Below are 24,318 nucleotides of genomic sequence, written 5' to 3'. Positions count from 1 at the left end.
ATTTCAATTAATAATAATAATAAAAAAAAATTACACCACGTATCCGTAACACGCCCGCTCCGCAACACTAGCAGTCCTCCTCCCCCCCCCCCCCCCCCCCCCCGAATCAAAATCCTAGGGGAAACACTGTAATCCATTTCCAAGCCTTAAATGTAAAAAGCACTATGCACTACATTGAAAATTTTAGTTCACAAGTATCAATAATATCAATGGACAACCCAGTATTAGAAAGAGAGGATGTTTGTCCTGGAGTTCATAAGTTTCTCATTCACTTTGTATGTTTATTCTCAAAGGACTGCAGAATGAACCAATATATTTGGCCATTTCTTGACTTGAGTGCAGAGGATGTTGTGATTCGTTCCTTAAGAGCTGGAGATTTTGTCTGAAATCCAGACAAGCTGTCGCTTGAGCTCAGGAAATTAATTTTTTGTTATTTTTATAAACTCTATACCCAAGGCTTAATAAAGCACAATATGCGATCTATTCAAAAACATTGGTTTAAGAGATGCAGGCTAATTGCAAGCACATGTAAAATGACACTGAAATGAAAATATTAACATTTGTTTTGATATTTTAATATGTTTATGTTGGTGCTGCCAAAATATCCATTGAGAGAATCTAAAAATAGTTTTGAACGAAATGCAATAATGATGGATGTTTACACAGTAAAAATACCAAAACCCACAGACTTGTTGAATTCTACAGTGTCCTCAAAAAGAATTTGGACATTGAGTCGCAGTTAAAAATGTCTGAATATCATTACATTAGCTAAGAGATAAAAAAAAAAAAAAAAAAGATTTTAAAGAAAGACAGCATAAACATGCTTCTCAAGCTGAATGTTTCACTAAGATTAGATGTATTGGGTTTGAAATGATAGATCTTCTGTGATGATGTGGTTCAGCTTCGTTGATGGTTGTTTCCATGTGATTGTAATTTCAGATTTGATGCCAGATTGTGAAACTGCCCAGTGACAGATCCGTCAGACAGACACCATGACAGCCGTGAACGCCCCACGAGACAGGTAAATGTGTGAGCGTTAACCTCCTCACAGGACGACAACGGCTCAATAGTGAAATTGCACGTGGATAAAATGACATGTCTTCCAGGTACAATGCTGTATGGATCATATTCTTCATCCTGGGGCTGGGAACTCTCCTACCATGGAATTTCTTCATGACTGCTACCATGGTAAAAATCGTCTCGTTGAGTTCTAATGACGAGCATTGAGACTGACGTTTATAACAATCTTTATTGGCACATTATTAGATGAATTCATGATTATGTGAAAGATACTGGATTTGGAGTACACATTTTTAGGGCTGTCAAATGATTAATCGCGATTAATCGCATCCAAAATAAAATTCTGTGTTTACATAATATATGTGTGTGTACTGTGTATAATTATTTTTAATATATAAATACCCACACATGCATGTGTATTTAAGAAATATTTGCATGTATATACTGTATATAGACTGAATGTAGCCTATATATAATGTATATTTTATATAAATATAAACATTTTATATATAAATAACATATTTTTCTTAAATATATACATGTGTGCATTTATATACAAAATAATTATACACAGTACACACACATATATTATGTAAACACAAACTTTTATTTTGGATGCGATTAATCGTGATTAATCGTTTGACAGCCCTACACATTTGGCAATATAAAATGATCCAACAGTGAATATAGTTTTTAACGCATCTTGTATTTGGAGATTTTAAGAGGATCTATATGCATTTTTAGATTTCAATATTTCAATAATTCATGCGCAAAATAAAGAGGCGGGATCTGGTTGAGTTGGTTAGTAGTGTGTTGAAACTTGCAGTTATAGTAAGATGTGTGACATTTCCCAAAGACGCTCGAAGCAGTTGACCAATCACAACACACTTATCCAGCCGACCAATCAGAGCAAATTGAGCTTTAAGTAAGGAGGAGCTTCATAGAGACAGGAACTAAACAGAGTGTTACTGACAGACTGGGAAAAGAGGAGCCGCAACAATGTACAATATGTGAAAAATAATGTTTTTTTTTTTACATTCAAGCATGAAAACCTCTTCTAGTAGAGCCTTAAAACAAAATCAAGTCTTGAAAAGGGCATTATAGGTTCTCCTTAAGTTTCCTACAGTAGCTTTAAATGCTTTAGTAGAAATCTTTTCATTACTCTATATTGTTATATTTGCATTAACAATGATTAAATGTCAATCTTGTGTTTATTTAGTGTAAAATAGTAGAATCAGTAGAAAAAACATCTGAAGTTTTACTGTATTTTAGGTCTTGCATTACGCATTAGCAACGACTGTTTGGTTCAAACTATGACTTTTGACATGACTTATTTGAAGATTGATTTACAAATGACTTTATGATGTTTAATGTAACATAACTTTCACATAGAGGACCGCTCAACATATGACTTCTCCTTGTTCTGCAGTATTTCACCCAACGTCTGAAGGACCCACAAATCAATGGAGTACACAATCAGACAGCCAATGGGACGGAGGGTCGTAACGTCCTAGAGTCAAAGTTCAACAATGTGATGACGCTGTGCGCCATGGTACCGCTGCTCATTTTCACTTGCCTCAACTCCTTCATCCATCAGAGGTGAGACAAACTCTGAAATTACATGTAAGAGGGATTTACAAACGTACCAATTTAACTTAAAAGATAAAATATGTATAATGGGTTTAATGAACACAACTAAATTGACCTGACCGGACATTGAAACTCATTGAAATTCTGTTCTGTGATTTTAAGGATATGTGATGAATTTCTTTATAAATTGAGTTGGACCAAATAATGAAGGAAGAACATCCCTCGTGACTTAACACACCCCCGTGTTCCACTTGTTTCATAGTTTTGTTGACTTGACTGTTATTCTACAATGTGGAAAATCTGTTGTTATAGAGAGTGATGAGATACTAAATAACATTTGAGATTACCAGGAATCTTCCTAATAACCACTCATGAAACCGTATCCCAGAAGAGTTGACCTTGTGTTATTTCCTGCCGCTCATTTCTCCCAGGATTCCTCAGAAGTTGAGGATCTCAGGCAGTCTGTCTGTCATTCTGGTGGTGTTTCTCATCACAGCGGTGCTGGTGAAGGTGGAGATGGCCCCCGTGCCATTCTTTGCTGTCACTATGATCAAAATCATCTGCATCAACTGTGAGTACCACATCATCATCATCTGCAGTTTGTCTATTCCTGGCCTCTTTGACCTCAGTGCAGTGGTCTTCTCTGTAGTCATTCTCTCCTCTGGGTCAGGTCACAAGGTTTGGTTTCATAATGAGCAAAAGATGGCTTGAGTTCACACACATGATCCTTTGATGCTGATATTAATACACAATATGTTTTGAAAATCAAGCTGGGGAAGGTCCTACTTGAAAGAACAGATCTGAAAGGAGTTAACTCTCAGAAATGTTTCATGATGTTCTGTGTAGTCATGACCTTTAGGACTTTATCTCAAGTCTTAACCAACGTTTTTCTTCTCAACCTCTTTTTGCAGCATTCGGGGCAATTCTGCAAGGGAGTCTGTTTGGTTTGGCTGGAATGCTCCCAGCGTCCTACACTACGCCCATCATGAGCGGCCAAGGGCTGGCAGGAACGTTTGCCGCCTTCTCCATGATCTGTGCGCTCGCCTGTACGTATTCCTCTTCCGTATCACACTCTTTACGTTCTTCTTTTCCAAAGTGGAGGAACCACAATTTGGACCAAACCAGAATAAAGCTATTAAAATACAGTAGTCAACATTTGAAGTGGATCAAAACCTTTCATCAAAGTTATACATGAATTTTTAACTACCCGTTCTTGTCTTCTGTAAATTGAAATAAAGCGGAGATAAAATAAAATATAAATATTAGATTAAATATTAGAAACTAAAAAAAAAAAAAAATTGAATGAAAAATTAGAAATGTTTAACTGAAATAAAATAAGATGAAGTACTAAAAAATAAATACAAAAACATAGCTAATAAAATTTTTAAATTAAAATGAAAAATATTAAGTACTGTAATCGCATATAAATAATATATAAATATATAAATAATACTAAATACTAATACTCAAATTCTGAGTAATATTAATTAACTACATTTTCTTTAGACTTACGGTTGGTGTTAGTTACTTGTAATTATACGTAATTTACAGTTATTACTATAGTAAGTACATGGAGTAATGTGTAAGTACGTCAACTCAAAATAAAGTGATACCCAAAGTTACAAAAATAAACAAAAACATTAATAAATACTATAATAGTATAAAATATATACTAAAATAACACTGGACCAAACAGATTCAAAGTAGATGTTAAATGTCAGAAGTAAAATGCTAGTTGATATAAATGATAGTTGTTTATTCATGTGCCAATAACACAATTCCACTTTTAAATGACTGAATATATGTTTTGAAGCAGATCTGTTTTGTGGAAATGTTCGTTTAGTTCTAGATTAGGGTTGTCAAATGTAACGGTACTATCGGTACCACTCGGTACTAATTCATTATTTTTTTATTGTACCAATATTTCTGCAAACACTCACGTTCGTGTTAGTTGATATTTACAGCATGTTTTTACAAGCATTGAGCATTGTAGCCTATCACAGTCATATCTGTTTAGCATGTGAACGCAATGGCCTATCAGTAAGTTCATTGAACATTTAAGACAGCTTTTTTTATCATAACGGGGGTTTTGGCGATTGACGGCCTTAGTGACTGTAAATGGAGGCTCTGCTCTTGCTTTCTGTTTATTACTCATTCACAATCTGAATACAAGTTTAGTTTTTAAATGCGCAGTTAAATAAGAAACTACGATGATTGACAGTGATGACCAACGGTCGAGACAAAACGTCACACATTTCTAAAGTACTAAATTCAACAATTTTTGTTTTGGTACCGAGAACTGCAAAATGTTCTTGGTTTTGGCACTGACTACTGAAATTTTGGTGCTTCCAGGTTTTGACCCTTGTCTTGTGTTTTCCAGCGGGCTCTGCTTTACAGGACAGTGCTTTCGGCTACTTCATCACCGCCTGCGTCGTTATTCTCCTGGCCATGGTTTCTTACTTCGCCCTGCCCAAAATGGTAAGGTGTAAAGCCCTGACTCTTGAGATTCACATCTGTGTTCCATTTCCTCTAATCAATGCAAAGAATTATGATTCGATGTTTACATTTTGAAGACTAAAACTATTTGTTCTGCAGGAGTTTTTCCAGTATTACTCTGAGAGCAATGGCTCTCGGTCCATCGCAGATGAGGAAAACAAGATGGATTTGCTGAAACCAGGTAATATTCCATATTTATCAAAATGTCAGTGACATCTGATGCTCCCTCATACACTCATGAACAAATATATGGGACTACTGAAATATAAGACCATGGAGAAAAAGTGCTGAACTTTACTGCCCGGTTTCACAGACAAGGCTTACATCTAGTCTCAGACTAAAATGCATGTTTAAGCTGTTTTAACTGAAAGCAACTTGCACTGACAGATCTCCTAATCCTGGCTTAATCTAAGCCCTGTTTGTGAAACCAGACCTAATATGCCAAGATTGTAAATATTAATCGTAGAAATGATGTTCTCTGAAGCTTACAAATTAACTGAATTAATATTGAGACCAAATACAGATGTCTCTGGTCAAGATTGTGAGGTAATTTATTTGTCCCTCAGAAAATCTGTACTTTTTTATTTTGTTTTGTTTTATTTTATTTTATTTTATAGCATTTTTTGTTTTATTTTATAGCATTTTATTTTATAGCATCTTATCTTAAAATGCTATAAAATAAAACAAAATGCTATAAAATAAAATAAAATGCTATAAAATAAAACACAAATTATCATCAAATAAAATAAAACAAAATGCTATAAAATAAAATGCTATAAAAAATGCTATAAAATAAAACAACAAAATAAAAAAGACATCACAATCTTGACCAGAGACAACTGTATTTAGTCTCAATATTAATTCAGTTAATTTGTAACCTGACTCGTATCATCCGTGATTCCCTGCAAAGAGAAATTGATTGTGTGTTTTTGTTCTTGGCTGGCAGAAAGTGAAGCTGAGAAGAAGCCGGTCCTGAGTCTGACTGATGAAGAGACCAGACCCGCTGTGTCAGTGTTTGGCATCTTTAAACAGGTATTAACTTCAACCTTCTGCTCACATCTCTTATCTCCATAGTTGGAGCAGAAATGGCACATAAGCACTGGAGAACAGGAAGCCTCAGTTTATAATAACACTTGTCTCCTGACTTAGATCTGGGTGATGGCTCTTTCCGTATGCTTTGTTTTCACCGTCACCATTGGCACCTTCCCAGCTGTCACTGTTGATGTCAAGTCCACTATTGCCGACGGGAGTAAATGGGGTGAGTGTGTTTGCATGTGTGATGTTTCACTGTATTGATGTTCTCTACAGAAATGTCACAGCTGTCCTGTCTCTTTTCACAGAAATGTATTTCATCCCTGTGTCCTGCTTCCTCCTGTTCAATTTGATGGACTGGGCCGGGAGGAGCCTGACTGCTTTTTGTATGTGGGTACGTATGTGTGTGTGGTGTTAGTCGGCGCATACGGGGACTCTTCAAACACGTGCTCTGAATGCTTTATTAGGGCTTAAATCAAACGGAGCATCTGCTTTTTGCCTTCCCTTTCTGGGATTTTTTAAGGTATTCCTATGAAGAAGTTCTTTCTGAAAAGACTCAAGAGTCTGTTTATTGTGTAAATGTTCCAGCAATTGTCATAACAGGGAAAACGATAAAACATTTCTCTGGAAAATCCTACATCATGTCAAATGGATAGTTCAGCCAGAAATGAAAATCGGTTGGTCCAAAACAGACTTACTTTCTTGGACAAAAAAAACAAAGTACCCTCAAATGATTATAAAAGTTGTCCAAAAGTGGTTTTGCTTTTGTAACAGTTAGAAGGGGAACTAGTAGACTGTGGCTATCAAATGTGGCTTTGCCGAGTTCAACGGCTCTGGTCGTGATATAAACTTAACGCTATTGGCTATTTAAAAAAGGGGGAGGGGCTGTTGTTCGATATGTCCCGCCCTGTCTTCCTGTTTCAATGGAAATTATGGAAAATAAAGAAATTAAATCAACCATTAATGTTAGTGTTGTAATTTCACTGTTGTTCTGTAAAATAAAATTCATGTTTGTTTATTAAATACTCGATTTTATAATTTCACAGTACAATAGTAAGTATTGGAATATCTTTAAGTAAGTTTGATATAATATATTTTTTTTGAATAATACTAATTGCCGGGGGGTATGGCTCGTTGATCACATGCCCACTGGAAGCCCGTGTGGTGTGCAGTCAGCTGTGTGACGCTCATGTGACGGTCATGTGTGCAGTTTACCACAGTCAATGTAACGCTTGTTATACTGGTAGTTTGACTCGATTATAGCGTCCATCTGAATGTGAGATTTAAATAAACTGAGCATCATGGGAGAAACTGCAGTACATCAACTTGTTCTGGGGTATATGGAGATGGTGGATGAATTGAAATGTCATGTCCAGGCAATCGCTTTAAATTTGCTGTATTTAGATTTGGTATTGTCATGGGTTTTTGAGTATTTTAGGGGCAAAACCACGTTCACATGATCCCAGAATGTATTCAAGATGCCAAAGGCCTGTTCGACGTCTTTCTCATGCACTGATTGGCTGTTTAAGCAAATGGATTGCAGTGGTTGACCAGCAAGGGTTTTATAATGACCGATGCCGTCCTGATAGACCCTGGTAGTTTATTAGATGACAGCTAACTGTGTATTATGATATAATACAAAATTATGATTTCATACAGATGTGACATTATGATACAAAATTGATTGAAACATTTACACAATATTTGTATTAATATTCATAAATGTTTTATTTATTCGTTTCAGTGTTTAGTGTGAATTATCTATTGAAGTATTTATGAATATTTTGAATGAGCTTTTATTTTTATATTTTACATTTTTATTTTCAATTTAGTTTTAACTTGTTTAATTTTATGTTTTTATATTTCTATTTAGCTTTTTTTTTCAGTTGTAGTTTTAGTAATTATTTAGTACTTAAACTTATTTTATTTCGGTTAGTAACCATGTTGCCAATCTAAGATTTATATTTTATTTTATTTCAGTAAACGAAAACAGTTTTTAATTGTTTTAGTAATCAATAACAAAAAACTGCTATATTCATTTGCAAAACTATTGATCAATTTTGAAATTGACAACAAAGAGCTTTGAGTTAATAGTAGTAATGTCATATATAATATGACCAAATCCTTCATCAACCCATCACTAATAGTGTATTGACAAATAAAAGGTAATTAATTTCTCTCCAGATTTGGGTGATGTTGATGAATGTCTGACATGTGACCTCTCTCTGTTCAGCCCGGTAAAGACAGCATCTTGCTGCCCATCCTGGTCATGGCTCGCGTGGTGTTCATCCCTCTCTTCCTCCTCTGCAACGTTCAGCCCAGATACACCCTGCCTGTGTTGTTCGCTCACGACTCCTGGTACATCGTTTTCATGATCCTCTTCTCCTTTAGCAACGGATATCTGGCCAGTCTCTGCATGTGCTTCGGACCAAAGTAAGTACAAAACAACAACATCAACATACATGCCAAATACAGTGCATATTACACTTTATATTGGTCTGCTAGAGAAATAACAGTCTTTACAAAATCATGGTGTTCATCATTATCTGGTGTTGTTTGTGTGGTCTAAGCTGTGACGTCGCTCTTCTTCTGTTTGGATTATGCACTTTTTTTGGTTAAATAAACTTAAATGAACACGCTGCATTTAAGATGCATCATCATCAGTCCATAACAGAAGTATCATTAGTTACATCTTTTCTGTACACAATGAACATTGTCCTGATGATGTTCGTCTAACAGTTTAGTCAAAGTTCTTCATGTCCTCTAATGTTTTGTGTTCGTCCCACAGGAAAGTCTCCCAGCATGAAGCAGAAACTGCAGGAGCCATCATGGCGTTTTTCCTCTCTCTCGGCTTGGCATTGGGAGCCGCGTTATCCTTCGGCTTCCGGGCCGTGATCTAGTTCTCAGTAAGAGGAAGAGGAACTTTAACCCAAGTTGTACACAGAGCCAGAGAGAAAGTTTTCATACTGCACATACTGTATATCCATTTGCCCCTCTTGTGTCTCTTGCAGAACTGCATATGGCATCTGGAATAGACTGGATTCACACGAGGATTACACGATCATTATGATGTCATGATCATCATCAAGCCAAAAAGTCTGTTTTTGTGTACTTGTATATTGTGCCATTTCAGTATTTAGCAATAATGTATGGGTCAGGTTAACACCTTTCTGTTTTAGTTTTTAAAATGTTTTTGTAGGTATTAACAGTTTTAATTGCCCTGTTTTAGTTTTGTTTAGTGAGACTTGCAGCTATTAGGGCAGTAGTTTACTGCAAAAAAAATTCTTGCTTAGTATTTTTGCCTACTTTTCCATTAAAAATGGAAATCAAGATGAATTTATTTGAGAAGGGATATTGCTTAAGCTTTAAAGTCCCCATGTAGGCAATCATTTTACCCCTTAAAACTCATCTTTGTTCACCAAAATGACATTTAAATGTTTTTCCTTTAAAAATTATTCATGCCTTAAAATAGCTTGAATGTAACTCTACAACCTTGCCTCATTTAGTATACGCGGTTCTATGAACAATCAACAGAGCCCCGCCTCCACTCACTCACTCAGCTCAGAGATCCACTCGTGACGATCGCATGTTGACCTGATTGGTTACAAGGTAGTTTGTGACGTCAGAAACACCAGCGAGACGGGCATATAAACAACATTAAAAACTTGATTTTCACCATGGGGACTTTAAGTCTATTCTCTGATGAATTCATCAACATTAAGTTTATGCTTAAAACTAAAAATATCTGTTTTTCCCCATGAATTAAGTTATTTTTCTGATACCATTGGCAGTTATTTTTTCTAGTTTTAAGCATGAACTCGATTCATTTTGATTAGATGTTTCAGAAAACAAGACTTTTTGTAAATGCATCTTGATTTAAGAATGTTTAGATATTAGACAAAAATACTGTAAGAAAATCGCATTTTGCAGTGGTTCTAGATAAACCGTACTGTATCACATATTAAAGGGCCCCAATTGAAGTTTATAGTGGTATTTTGAATGTTAAAATAAGTTCAGATGTTTGTTGTTCATTTTGTCAGCTGCATGTATTTGATTTGAATGTTTTCAAAGAGTGAAGGCCTAAAATTGTAAAATTAATTTTGTCATTATTTATACTATTGTTTTTTAACAGCTTTTTGTATTCTATGTTTTATTGCAGCCACATTCTAACATTGTTAATGCACAACTTGTTTTGCTGAATGAGATGTTTTCCAAAAAATGTGCAAAATGGAAATGTTTGGCGGGGTGGGTCTGTGACTGGACGGGGTAGAAATAAACACATTTCTGTTTGTAATTTGACGATGATGTCTGTTCAGTGCGTGAGCTGCACCAGAAGCACAACTCGTCAGTCACTCACATAGACAGTGGTCACTCATCGGTCTCAGAATGGAGGGTTTCTGGAGAAACGGTTTGTAATTACAGGAAGTTTTCTTGATTAGTGGCGTCATTCCTGTGGCAAAGCTTTTTAATGCTCAACGCAACAAACAAGACTTAAATCTTAAGTCATTGCTTCTCAAGTAGCCTAAATGTATTTTGATTTAAGAATTTTTAGATTTGTTCTGGAAAAGAAGACAAAAATACTTAGTTTCTGCAGTGAGCTAGTACTGATTCGTTTTTATTAACGGAATATGTTGTTTTTTGCTTATTTAAGAGTGAATATCTCCTTTATTAATGATATTCTGTTTTATGCGATACGAGCAAATGCTTTCATGACAATTTTATATACGAAGAGGTTATTTGAATATTGCATTAAACAAAACATCGACGCAAATGTCGTGGAAACAAATGCTGCAGGACGGTTTCTCTAGAGATTTGGTGTCATTTCTCATTTCTCCTCAAGATCACACAGGTATCAGGTGTAGTCCATCACATTAACTATCAACATGTTCACTATTGTTTTGTAATTTACAACCAAACAAACGTACTGGATTTGCTTGAAAAGTACCGGTACTGTCGTGGCAGTATAAACGCCTGGTCGCTAGATGGCGCTGTTTTGAATTTGAATTCCCATAAGCTTGAACACGAGGCCTGTTCCTGTGACGTTACTGCGCTGCTATGGTGATCCGAGAAGCGTCCGAGGTTTTGAAGAGCAGGTTCAGGCGCCAATAAGTATTACAAAAATCAAAAACGTAGACTAAAAATGTATTAAAACACGTTTTATTTTTGTCTGTCAACCGGGGGACTAGTATGACGGATTAGTAAACCAGCTGTATTCTCGATCAAATGCACTCATTGTATTAAACACAGGTGTTAATGGAGCATATTAGATCAATTTCACCGATCCTGCATTTGGATTTGAATAATTTTAACTCTCCCGAAGCTAAAGACAGCAGATATGTTCTGACAAGTCCACGTTCACTTGAATCCTGTGCAAGACTGGGAGTGAAACCTGTTGATCTGCTGTTCAGATCCCTCACAGATGTTATTGATGAAAACCTGGAGTCCTCTTTGGAGGAAGTGACTGTATTATATGAGGAGTACGAGAAAGGAAGAAGAGAACGACTGCGCTTGTGTCGAGAGGAGAGAGAGCGAATCATACAAGAGGGCTGGAATAGAAAGTCATCTGTAAAACCCTTCACAGCCCTGGAAACCGTCCTAGAACAAAAAGCCGAGAGTCAAAGCACTGACTCCAAAGTCAAAAGTCCCAGTGATCCACGCTTCACAGATTCAAAGTCTGCGATCACCATCTCAGACAGGTTTACGACCACATACGCTCAGAGGTTACCCTACAGTTTCAGTCTGGCCGACCTCAGACGTTCTCCTGCGACGGAGCGCCGACTAAAAAGCCTCTCGCAGGAGATCAGTCGCAAACTGTGCATCACAATCCCGGAAAAAGATCATAAGATTGCCGCATTGATGCTGGCCAAGCATGAAGAGGAGCAGTTTAGTTTACGGCAGAGCAAGTTCGAGGAGCAAAATCGCGAGGAGGAGAAGAGGCGCGAGGAGGCGCGGAGAGCTCGCTTGGAGCAAAAGAAGCGAAAAGAGCTTCTACGACATATCCGTCGCTGGCAGGAGGACTTGGAGGAGCGAAGGAGGCGTCGAGAGGAACAGGAGGCCGTTCTTACGGAGCAACGCAAACGAGAGACGCTTCAACAGGAGGAGCGCTGGAGAAGACTTGCAGAGGAGCAACAAACTCAACGCAGGTCCAAGCATAACGTGGCAAACAGGGAAGCGAAAGAACGCAAGCGCTACCAGGAGAGGCTCTGGCAGGAGAAGGAGCGCAATGAGGAGGCGCAGCGAGAGACGGAGTTGCAGGCGGCGCGTGATAGAGAACAGCATGCGATGAGGAGCAAGCGAACGCAGGAAAAGAGAGAACGGAGGAGAATCAAGCAAGAGAACGAGAGGGAGCTTCTCAAGCACCTCCTCCTAAAAAAGGAGGCCGAGGAGCAGGAGCACGTGGAGAAGGAGCTGAGGAGAAACGGGCTAGAGCGGAAGCTGCAGCGCTCCTCGGAGAACCATGAAGTGCTTGTGGAGGCGCGCGTGCAGGAGATGCGGCTGCGTGCGCTGAAGGAGGAGGAGCAGATGCGGACGGCGCAGGAGCGGGTGGAGAGGGAGAACAGGGATTGGGTGGAGCAGAAGCAAACGCTGGTGAAACGGTGCCAGATGAGGATGGAGAACGCCGTGCGTCAGGCGCAGGAGGAGCGGAGTCGCAGAGCTCAGCGCATCAGACGAGAAAACCAGGAAAAGGAAATGAATCATCGCAGGCTACAAGACCGAGTCCTGGAGGAGGAGAAAGCACAGTGGGAGCAAAGATGCGAAGCCGTGACGCAGAAGGACGAGCGCAGGGAGAAGCTGCAGAAAGAGAGGGTCGAGGTCATGGAGAGGAGCCGGAAAGTGGCTCACGCCTCCTGCTACATGCGGGACAGGGTGAGGGAGCAGACGTCCCGGCGCACCTTTGACCAGATGGCTCGAGAAGCCGAGCTGAACGCTCACATGGGTCGCCTGAAACTATGAAGAGTGCTACTGATGATAATCAAATTACAATAGTATTAATGCAGCCAAACAATAGACATAAATCAAGTTTATAGGCACATTTGAAATGTAAATCCAGCTTCCAGCACAAGTATTAGACTAGTTTTATGTATGTTTTTTCATACAAATGAGGTGTTTACAGTGCTGATAAATGTATTTATCAAGTCAAAAGACGATTAATAAGCTTTTAGACTTCACCAAAGACAGGCCATGTATTTATTATATAGAGAATTTATTTATTGACTTTTATTTGAACAAATAATGTGATTTCTGAATGCTTTATTCACCAATAAAGTTTTGGAATATTTAACAATATTTCTCAATTTTTTTTTATAGACTTGTTGCAAATTTGAGACCAACTTGGTTAGAAATAGCACTGTCAAATCAATTAATCTTGATTAATCGCATCTAATGTAAAAGTTTGTTAATAAATGTGTGTGTGTATATATATACATGCATACATAGCCTCACAGACACACATATATATAAAAACACTAACTTCGATGTTAGATGCGATTAATCGATTTAACAACACTAGTTGGAAACCTTCACATTGTGCTTGGCCAGTACTATTGCTAATTGCAAATTCAGTCAGGGCATTCTTGTGTCAAGTTACTAAAAAGATCATCACTAAAATTGCAGGTTTAAGATAAATATAGTCTGACGCACATCTATTGGTGTATCAATAGCTATTTATCAGCAACAGACCTTTTCAACAAGCTCATCTTTGTTGATCCTGGAACAACATTCCAATCAACCAATCAGATTTGAGGGACAACTTTGCAGTTGTCGTCAAGTTTAGGCTTAGTTTAGGGCTAGGGCTAGGGACTGTTTTTGGACAGGAATGTTGATCCACAAAAATGATTTGCAAAACACAAAAAATGCACACAAACAGTAGCTTTAAATGGCTTTTAATAGATTGTCACGTACCAGAGAGACTGTCGTGCCATATCAAGATTGCACTGCATTGTAATTCTAAACATAAATATTGGTTTATACTAATATAAGGCATTCTTGGTTTAATAAAAAACTAAAAAAAAGCAACAATATTTTTTAAATCTTTGGAAAAAGAGCACTGTATTGCACTTAATTATTGCAACTTAATGGCAGTGAGAAAAAATGACTTCAGCTGTAAGACAAAATAAAATTTGATTCTAGGTATAAGAACGTAAATATCAATATTTTTTTCTTTGATTCAATATGGCAGCGTGGAGGCGACAAATGACCCAGAGTCGGACCATAACTGCACATAAATACCAGCATGCCACAGGCTTGTGTTTTGTTTCTCGGCAAAAGCCAAAAACAAATTAAGAGTTAAAACTGACCATGTGGGAAGTTTCACAACACTAATCATGACAAAACAAAACTCAAACGAGCATTCTCAAATCTTTATAAAAATATAAACATTTCAAAATGAATCATTACACGTCACATATCTGGCTGTTGGATTGTTTTTACAGATTAATCATCTGGCAGTCCGAGGGCCAACAGCACGGGCAGTCCCATCCCCAGGATGAGAGTGAGGCTCTCTGTGATGCCCAGACCGCCCTGGTGCTGGTAGGATCCAGATCCCGCGTGATGGTAGAGGTGAGTGGAGCTCTGCTGTCCTCTGCTGTTGATTTCAGGCAGAACATGAACTGTGGCCACATACAAGAAAGTCCCAGCTGAGAACAGCATTCCAATGCCTGTAGTGCTCAGACGGCTCTGGGACGAGCCATTAGACTGCAAAAGACAAAAAAGTATATTACTTATTTTAGATCAGTACAGAATAAATAACAACAGAAGAATTAAATGGAAAATATGTAGTTGCACTACTGTAATGTAATGTTCAGAACATACATTCTCTCTCCATGACACACTCACACCCCAAACATTCTTATCTAGTTACTTATTAGAAACAAACATAACAGCTTCAAAAATTCAGCTTCATAAACAGGGTCTAAAACGTTTTGAGTTTGTCCACTTTCGACCGCTTCCAGAGGTCGTCAAAAACTCGAAACTCGTCTTTTGTGGCTGTTTAAATACATTCGACCGCATGAGCGTTTACACTATGAAAGGAATCCGGTCGAATGTGTTTGAACAGCCACAAAAGATGTTTACTCTCCGCCAACTGACCTAATGCGTAAGCATTATGGGAAGCGCACTAGCCAGAGGGGATTTAAACTGTCAGCTGGAGACCCAAGTTTGGTTTGAAGACGAAAAACGTACCAAACACAATGTTTTCTCACCATTCCTTTCTAACACACACTCACAGCGTTCGGCTGGACTTGTGGCTGTCAGAGTATAAACTAAAGCTAATGCTCTCCATATGTTTTTCCGTTGTCTCCGGTCGCGTTCATATGTAAATTGCGTGAGCTTATTTTGTCCATTAGATCAAAAAGTTCTGAAAAAACATACATTTATCCGCCCATAGACCCTCCCCTCGAAGAAATCAGGACAGAAGTGGTTGAAAGTGGACAAAAGAGACGAATTAAAACACCAGGTGTAAACGGGAATGTGTCTCCCTCGTCTACTTGTGATCCGATCGGCCAAAACGTATCTTAAAGTCGGCATGAAACGGAAGTTGAGATTGTCATTTTTCCTTGTTGTGAAGTATATCCGAGTGAAACGGCTTCTGAAATTAGAAAAAAATGTAGGGCGGGGCTTGATTTCGTCCTTCGGGAATTGATTGGATCGTTGGAGGTTGGGCGTTGCGAACAAAATGGAGGCAGATTTGAATGTATCTTCTCTGAGAGGCGGTGCACCGATAGCCGCACCCTCATCGGCTCTGGCCGCACCCTTTCGCCATTGCACGTGACCGAAAGAGAAGAGAGGTCGTTTCGAGGGGGGAGGGAAGGGTAATGTATTTGATTAAAGATTATAAGGGTACATGAATTTAAAAAAAATAATGAAGTGCACAGATAAATCATTTATAATAAACACTACAATATTACATATAAAAAGAAGATTTGTCAAATTTGATTTCATGCCGACTTTAATATCAGGTGAAAACAGGGCCTAGGTTTCAAAGAATGAATAAAGAGAACAGGGTCTCTCACCGCACTAAGGATGAAGTAAGTGCTGATGGCCATCAGTGGCGCAGCAGCAGAAAATGCCAGTAAATGCGTCTGAATAGTCTTCCTCTCCAGACCTGCGTGCATGAGGAAAGACACGAGACCGAACGCAGCTGGAGCCTAAGAGAGAGAGAGAGAGAGAGAGAGAGAGAGAGAGAGAGAGAGAGAGAGAGAGAGAGAGAATTTGTGTTGAATAAAGCAAGACAATTGCAGACTAACTGGAAACAAATGCATGGCAGTGGACAAGTTTTTTTTTTTTCCTATCATTAACGGACATTAAATGGTATTATTATTAGGGCTGTCAAGTGATAATTAAAAAAAAATCTAATTAATTACACGATGTGCTGATTAATTAAGCGAATTAATTGCAAATGACCCCCCAAAAAATCTTTTTTAAAGTCATTACTGTGTTAGATAAGTAAAGCATTGATTAGACATTATGGAAAGTAGCTTTAGAAAGAAATAGTTAGATTCAACATAGAATTTATTATACGTAAATTTTTAAGGCTACAAATTTTTTTTATTCTTCTTCAAAAAGGCGCATTTCAAGTGGCATTTACACAGACTGTTTAACTCAGAGGTGGCATGAATATGAATGAAAAATGAAATATGAAACTAAAACCGGCAGGTCACTGTCTTAAAGGGATACTCCACTTTTTTTGGAAATAGGCTCATTTTACAACTCCCCCAGAGTTAAACTGTTGAGTTTTACCGTTTTTGAATCCATTCAGCCGATCTCCGGTTCTGGCGGTACCACTTTTAGCATAGCTTAGCATACATCATTGGAGTGGACAAGACCATTAGCATTTCTAAAGAAAAATTGTGATTTAGTAATAATAATTAGGGTTGCTTGCCAATTTAATGTGTTAACTATAGAAAAAAACGTGTTAAAATGACCATAATGATATAGTTTAGCCAATGTCATCTGAGCAAGAGTGCTGTCTTTTCCCAGCAGCATTTAAAACTTGACTCTTCTGTAGTTACATTGTGGACTAAGACTAACGGAAAATGTAAAGTTGAGATTTTCTAGGCTGATATGGCTAGGAACTATACTCTTATTCCTGCGTAATAATCAAGAAACTTCACTGCCGTACCATGAGAGCAGCAGGCGTAATGATATGACGCAGCGCCTGAAAATAGGCCACCTTCCTTCAACACAACGGAACTATTTTCAGGCGCTGCGTCATATCATTACGCCTGCTGCACTCATGGTACGGCAGTGAAGTTTCTTGATTATTTATTACGCAGGAATAAGAGTATAGTTCCTAGCCATATCAGCCTAGAAAATCTCAACTTTACATTTTCCGTTAGTCTTAGTCCACAATGTAACTACAGAAGAGTCAAGTTTTAAATAGGAAAAATATCGAAACCCTTTGGTCATTTTTCTTTAGAAATGCTAATGGTCTTGTCCACTCCAATGATGTATGCTAAGCTATGCTAAAAGTGGTACCGCCAGAACCGGAGATCGGCTGAATGGATTCAAAAACGGTAAAACTCAACAGTTTAACTCTGGGGGAGTTGTAAAATGAGCCTATTTCCAAAAAAAGTGGAGTATCCCTTTAATGAGCGAGTCATTTATTCAACCGATTCATTCAGGAACGAAGCAAGTGGACTTTTTTTATGAATGAGTCACTGAATCAATGGCTGACTCGATTTAGTCTCAGCCTCAGACGTCAGGCCCACAGATTGGTCACCTGATTGGTTGAATTCTACAGGACATGTGTGTCGCGTTTTTAATGGTCCGCCTGAAAACAAAGATGCCGTGATGCCAAACCCCGTTTACAACTGTGACAATGAGTGCTGGTCAGTCTCAGATAAACGCTGGCATAGACTCTTTAAATACATCCAAGAGTTTTACACACCGGTCTGTTATCGTAGGCACATCGACGTTACATTTTCATGCCCTAAACATAACACAGAACCAAACAGACTGTGATTGGTTGCTTTACATGACAGTCAAACGGCCTCTGGGTGGTCCTTGGCCAATGAAAGCTGCGATAGAGTCCAGACTGAAGTCTAAAGGTCTGACTACGCAGATTCATTCAGTGATGAAACACCGCTGTGTTGCTCGGAGATGCACATCAGCTCTGCTGTGGCTTTATTTGGGATTATTTTCATTGGCGAAATGCAAAAACAGACACTATTGTGTCTAAAATGTAACGCTATATTAACATCTTGTTTTTTTAACCGTTTTATAAAATAAATATTACATTTGGAATCATGCAGATATTTGGGAAAAGACAGCACTCTTGCTCAGATGACATTGGCTAAACTATATCATTATGATAATTTTAACACGTTTTTTTCTATAGTTAACACATTAAATTGGCAAGCAACCCTAATTATTATTACTAAATCACTAAATCGAGTGAGCCATTGTGAATATTATTATATTAAAGACTATTATATAATTAGTTTTTCTTAGATTCAGTATTTTGTGGATATGTCAATACTTTTACATTTGCATTTATGCATTTGGCAGACACTTTTATCCAAAGCGACTATCATTGAATTTAAGGAATAGATTTTATCAGTTCATGCTGGGAATCGAACCCATGATCTTGGTGTTACTAGAGTCACTTGACTCAGCAGTGTTATTACAGACAGACTATTAGAAAGACCGATACCAGAGAAGTCTCACCTTGTGCAAAATGACAGCAAAAAACACGACAACCTGCACAGACACCTGTGATGAGGCGGCAGCTGCACCCAAAGCCACACCATCAGCTGAAGAGAGAGAAATGATGTGAATGTCATGCAAATCACAAGCTGTGGGCATCTCTCCACACCTGACAAAACACTGCAACCAAACCAACTGAGGCATCATTATTCCCTTTGTGTGAAAACAGAAATGCAACACTAGCCATGAAAACCAAACCAGACAATGAGTTCAGTCTGTTTTTAGTCCCTAGATTGTGTCCCTTTTTGGTAATTATAGGACAGATGCTGTGATAAACACAAAACGGAAGATTATTTAGAAACCCATTGTTCACTGACTTGAATAATCATCCTCAGGACAAGCACTACTGGCATGATTCACTGTAGTGTAATCTGGGAAATGTGGGAACACAATAGTGGCGTTGAGGCTCTTGTTACCTGCGGCGTGAATAAGCAGACCCAGGGTGGCAGTAACACTGTTGCCACTGTGCATGCGCACTCGGGGATCTGGGAAACAAGACAAACAGAAATATTCTCAAGAGAGCATTTGACTGCATTTCACACCGGGTTGTCTTTCCGCAGACTTCATTGTGTCTGTGTGCGCCCAAGTGGAATAAATTAAATTCAGGATGCATGCTTGCAGTTGTGCTTTATATTTTCAATAATACACTAAGAATTAAATTTGACATTACACTGAACTACTGAGAATTGAAGACTTGTGTGGATACAAGACTTGTGCTTGATGCACATGCAAAAGATCTTAAAGAGATAATTCACCCCAAAATTTAAATTCTGTAATTAATTATCCTCATGTCGTTCCAAACCAGTAACTTTTTTCATCTTCAGAACACAAATGATGATCTTTTTGATGAAATCTGAGAGATTTCTATTATTTTTACGATCTCTTTGAAGCGTCAAAGTGGTAGTTGCGTAGCGGTCAATGGAGGGACAGAAATCTCAGATTTCATCAAAAAGATCTTCATTTGTGATCTGAAGATGAACGAAAGTCTTAGCATTTTCATTTTTGGGTGAACTAACCCTTTAATCAGCTCTATAAAAATAGGCCTAATCTTTATGCAAAGTGCAATTTATTATAATTCTGTTTTGATTTTGAGGTGAAATATGACCTAGATATTTCTCAAAATGTTTTAAGTCACCCCAAAAGTTAGGATAAAAAAAAAAAAATTAAAGTTGGATTAAAAACGCAAAATAAGGTTGTATATCTGACATGATAACTCACTGAATTAAACAATACATCATTCTACAATTTGAAATATTTTGTTGTATACCATTTAAAAAATGATTAAAAACAATATAAGGGAACCTACACTATACATTTCTATTCTGAACACAGCCTATGTTTGGAAGAAGTGAGTGTATAATTTTAGAACTGTGTTTATGATGATAAGTTTATGATTGAGGTACCGTTCATGGAGCAGTAGTTGGCAATCTGATCCACCACAAACATGAGCGTAAAGCCCAAGACGAGAGAGACTCCTATGAAGAAATGAGGACGCAGACCTTTTTTTTCGACTAGATGAAGTGTTGAATTTGATCCAGATATATTTTGATTCCATTCCATAGAGGAGCAATACCAGTCTATAGTGGAGGAGGAGAAAACATGTATTTGCAAACATAATTGATCATGGCCTGCTGAGTATGGGGTTACCATTAAAAATGACTTTGCATAAAAGTAAACAAAGAAAAAGAGTGTGCATGACTCTGCATATCCATTCCCTGATAGAGAAGTGAATGAATAAAACAGAGAAAGATGGCCAGTCTTACCTTTCCATGACTCCTGCACTAACTCCACCCCCTCTGGGATGATGATTGACAGGGCAGTGCCACATAGAAGCCCCGCCCCCAACACAGTAATCAACTGCAGCTTGTGCTGTAAGGGTGGAGAAAATGTCTTTAAATAACTTTAAACTTGCATTTCAATGTCAAAATAGACATTTATTGCATTAGCTGTTAATAGTCATGGACTTACATGGTTTATAGTATGACACTGACAAAAAAGTACAAGAGTATTGCAATGTTTTTAGACATTCGAAATGCCATATGAACGTGGTAATCTTACCATATACACTCACCGGCCACTTTATTAGGTACCCCATGCTAGTAACGGGTTGGACCCCCTTTTGCCTTCAGAACTGCCTCAATTCTTCGTGGCATAGATTCAACAAGGTGCTGGAAGCATTCCTCAGGGAGTTTGGTCCATATTGACATGATGGCATCACACAGTTGCCGCAGATTTGTCGGCTGCACATCCATGATGCGAATCTCCCGTTCCACCACATCCCAAAGATGCTCTATTGGGTTGAGATCTGGTGACTGTGGAGGCCATTTTAGTACAGTGAACTCATTGTCATGTTCAAGAAACCAATTTGAAATGATTAGAGCTTTGTGACATGGTGGAAGTAGCCATCAGAGGATGGGTACATGGTGGCCATAAAGGGATGGACATGGTCAGAAACAATGCTCAGGTAGGCCGTGGCATTTAAACGATGCCCAATTGGCACTAAGGGGCCTAAAGTGTGCCAGGAAAACATCCCCCACACCATTACACCACCACCACCAGCCTGCACAGTGGTAACAAGGCATGATGGTTCCATGTTCTCATTCTGTTTACGCCAAATTCTGACTCTAACATCTGAATGTCTTAACAGAAATCGGGACTCATCAGACCAGGCAACATTTTTCCAGTCTTCAACTGTTCAATTTTGGTGAGCTCTTGCAAATTGTAGCCTCTTTTTCCTATTTGTAGTGGAGATGAGTGGTACCCGGTGGAGTCTTCTGCTGTTGTAGCCCATCCGCCTCAAGGTTGTGCGTGTTGTGGCTTCACAAATGCTTTGCTGAATACCTCGGTTGTAACGAGTGGTTATTTCAGTCACTGTTGCCCTTCTATCAGCTCGAACCAGTCTGGCCATTCTCCTCTGACCTCTGGCATCAACAAGGCATTTCCGCCCACAGAACTGCCGCTCACTGGATGTTTTTTCTTTTTCGGACCATTCTCTGTAAACCCTAGAGATGGTTGTGCGTGAAAATCCCAGTAGATTAGCAGTTTCTGAAATACTCAGACCAGCCCTTCTGGCACCAACAATCATGCCACGTTCAAAGTCACTCAAATCACCTTTCTTCTCCATACTGATGCTCGGTTTGAACTGCAGGAGATTGTCTTGACCATGTCTACATGCCTAAATGCACTGAGTTGCCGCCATGTGATTGGCTGCTTAGAAATTAAGTATTAACGAGCAGTTGGACAGGTGTACCTAATAAAGTGGCCGGTGAGTGTATACCACAGTACCTTTTTTGTACGATGACATTCAACTCAAAATATATAAAGTTGAACTGTTTGCTACAGCACAGAGATTTTTTTAGATCCAAATATCACGTGCATAAAAGCAGCTAACGTAAAAAAAAAGAAGAAAAAAAGAAAAAGAAAAGCAGCTACCGTTACGTGCCTGAACGCAAAACCACAGGCTAAAGTACAAGGTATAGTAACAACCTTAATGATACAGCTTAACTTCAATTATAACGCATGCAACAATGTACATATAGTGTATTTTAACACTTTGTTTTTATCTGCATTTGATATATTGCTTTATCGTCTGTAACGTTATGTATCCCGTTATGTTCTGCTTTACAGTAACTTAGTGCATAAACAACACTTGTTGAATGTGAATCATCTTACCTCTGATAAATTGATCAATAGTGGAATTATCCCGAGCACGAAACATCCCACGAACATTGCCAGAGATATGAGAATAACACCCCACGCTCCGTCCATGCTTGCTTCTGTTATTCAGCCCTTCCGATCAAACCTCTTAACGCACATTCAAGCTGCACCACGTGTAAACACCCTAAAATACAAAAGGAAGACAAAATATCCCCTTTGAACACTCAATGAAATGCATAGTGGAGTTCTCCACGTCTCAACACCCTCCATAATCTTCCACCACCCTAAACTACACCCCTGGAGTCTGAGAAAATGAATTACATGAAACTAATGCTCAGAAGAGTGTTCGATTCATTTAAGAGAATCGGTTCTTTTCGGTGAACTGATTCGTCGTCACCCAGAAGTGTCATCAGGAAAACCATCAGTCGGGATTTATTTTGTTACGTTTTATTTCCGTTGTAAAATTGCTGTTTATTGGTATGTTATCACTATAAGGTTATAAAGATGCACGTCTAAATTACCTCAAAAAAATTAAAATATATTTTGATCGACTACATTTTGTGTATAACCACAATACAACGTTTGTGGAGCATTATTTGCTTACGTTAGGGAAAAAAAAAACCAAGCACAGTTGGCAAACAGACTTATTTTCACCCGCCAAGCGAGTCACTTAAGTATTTAAGTCACATTTAAATGTTGTGAACATTAGATTAGATATGGGCACGCGCAAAAGCCGTTGAACTATGGAGAGCGCGCGCGCACCGCTGCCAGAGCGTCTGAGGTAAGCGGCTTCCTTTACGACGCATTACTTCAATAACTTTTACAATACATGAAAATATTCTTTGAGAGTATTGTCATAAGAAGATTCAGGTTATATAGGTAATGCGAATTTAAAAATAACACGACTAGAGCGCTGTTAATATGGTTCTCATATCAGCTTCACCGACAATTTGAATTCAGAACGGCGAGTTCATTACTATAGCCAGAGAATGTCTAATATGTATTCCGTAGACGGGCTTTGCTATAGCTATAGAAATATAACAATGGAGTCTAACATACTTGACCTCTATCTCTTTGTCCCTTCAATATAATTGTTGGTAAACACTTTTAATACATTTTCCCGACGCCAAATGTAGTCGAATGATTCGACTTTACCATTGAAAAGAATCGGTTCAGATGAAAGATTCGTTAGTGAATCAAACATCAGAGAAAATGTGAGAGCTTATGACTCTCTGTTCCTGTTTTTCCTCGTCTGGAGACACATCACAAGACTCCACCATAAGACTATGAGAGGTCAAAGATTGTACTCACTGTTTCGTGGCAGAGGGAAGAAAGCTGCCATAAAACGATATCATGACTCCTCATAGGAGGTAAAGAAGCACTTTAAAACCATATTATTTAAAGTTTAAAAATTTTTTTTTTTTTTTTCTTGTAAAGGGTGTACAATTGTTTGTTTTAAGTTAATCCACTCAATAGTTAAAGTCATTAGTGTTCATCAACAACACAAAGATTCAGTAATTAAACACATTTGGTCAGAAAGAAAATGGAACATTGCTTTAAAATGATACCTTTTAATTTCTGTATAAGCACAAAATACTAACTCAATTCTGATATATCAATATAAATAATCACACTGTTCACTGTAATCTAAACTACGCTGCTTGCTTAAACTAAACTATGTTTTAAATAAGTAGAAAGAATCAGTAAAGTGAAACAATTAGTGCATTTCTTTGTATAATTTATAAATGACATTATAAAAGAATTTCTTCACACTTGATATGGTTTTGTCAGTAAATGTCTATTTTATTGTTCAAAGAC

General features: G+C 38.1%; 3 protein-coding genes across 3 annotated transcripts in view; 2 read left to right on the top strand and 1 right to left on the bottom strand.

Annotated features, from left to right (window-relative positions):
- Positions 1–9,214, top strand: part of slc29a1a (solute carrier family 29 member 1a) — a 52,819-nt gene extending 43,605 nt beyond the window's left edge. Inside the window, exons 2-13 of the mRNA XM_056250670.1 lie at positions 940–1,021; positions 1,107–1,188; positions 2,450–2,619; positions 3,042–3,181; positions 3,522–3,656; positions 4,991–5,088; positions 5,206–5,287; positions 6,053–6,138; positions 6,256–6,364; positions 6,447–6,532; positions 8,372–8,571; positions 8,927–9,214. Of these exons, the coding sequence (XP_056106645.1) occupies positions 993–1,021; positions 1,107–1,188; positions 2,450–2,619; positions 3,042–3,181; positions 3,522–3,656; positions 4,991–5,088; positions 5,206–5,287; positions 6,053–6,138; positions 6,256–6,364; positions 6,447–6,532; positions 8,372–8,571; positions 8,927–9,038 (1,329 nt within the window). The 5' untranslated portion in view covers positions 940–992 and the 3' untranslated portion in view covers positions 9,039–9,214. The remainder of the gene's footprint in view (positions 1–939; positions 1,022–1,106; positions 1,189–2,449; positions 2,620–3,041; positions 3,182–3,521; positions 3,657–4,990; positions 5,089–5,205; positions 5,288–6,052; positions 6,139–6,255; positions 6,365–6,446; positions 6,533–8,371; positions 8,572–8,926) is intronic.
- Positions 9,215–11,353: 2,139 nt separating this feature from the next.
- LOC130085097 (coiled-coil domain-containing protein 177) lies at positions 11,354–13,409 on the top strand. Its single transcript, XM_056250680.1, has one exon. The coding sequence runs from the start codon at positions 11,392–11,394 to the stop codon at positions 13,090–13,092; it is 1,701 nt and encodes a 566-aa protein (XP_056106655.1). The 5' UTR covers positions 11,354–11,391; the 3' UTR covers positions 13,093–13,409.
- Positions 13,410–14,526: 1,117 nt separating this feature from the next.
- LOC130085080 (zinc transporter ZIP9) lies at positions 14,527–22,815 on the bottom strand. Its single transcript, XM_056250656.1, has 7 exons — positions 22,516–22,815; positions 20,607–20,712; positions 20,247–20,420; positions 19,260–19,328; positions 18,805–18,890; positions 16,149–16,283; positions 14,527–14,832 (listed from the first exon to the last, which is right to left on the bottom strand). The coding sequence occupies exons 1-7, from the start codon at positions 22,609–22,611 to the stop codon at positions 14,572–14,574; spliced, it is 927 nt and encodes a 308-aa protein (XP_056106631.1). The 5' UTR covers positions 22,612–22,815; the 3' UTR covers positions 14,527–14,571.
- Positions 22,816–24,318: the final 1,503 nt, after the last annotated feature.

Source organism: Rhinichthys klamathensis, unplaced genomic scaffold (genome assembly GCF_029890125.1).
Source record: "Rhinichthys klamathensis goyatoka isolate OS25496 unplaced genomic scaffold, OSU_Roscu_1.1 h1tg000072l_1, whole genome shotgun sequence".
Taxonomy (NCBI): domain Eukaryota; kingdom Metazoa; phylum Chordata; class Actinopteri; order Cypriniformes; family Leuciscidae; genus Rhinichthys; species Rhinichthys klamathensis.
The sequence above is the reverse complement of the archived record's forward strand: the minus strand, read 5'-3'. Positions and strand labels throughout refer to the sequence as shown.

Coding starts and splice junctions, on each gene's coding strand:
- LOC130085097 (XM_056250680.1), top strand. CDS start 11,392: ATGGAGCATATTAGATCAATTTCACCGATCCTGCATTTGGATTTGAAT.
- LOC130085080 (XM_056250656.1), bottom strand. CDS start 22,611: ATGGACGGAGCGTGGGGTGTTATTCTCATATCTCTGGCAATGTTCGTG. Junction 19,329..20,246: donor CAACTACTGCTCCATGAACG/GTACCTCAATCA, acceptor CTTGTTTCCCAG/ATCCCCGAGTGCGCATGCAC. Junction 18,891..19,259: donor TCTGCTTATTCACGCCGCAG/GTAACAAGAGCC, acceptor CTCTCTCTTCAG/CTGATGGTGTGGCTTTGGGT.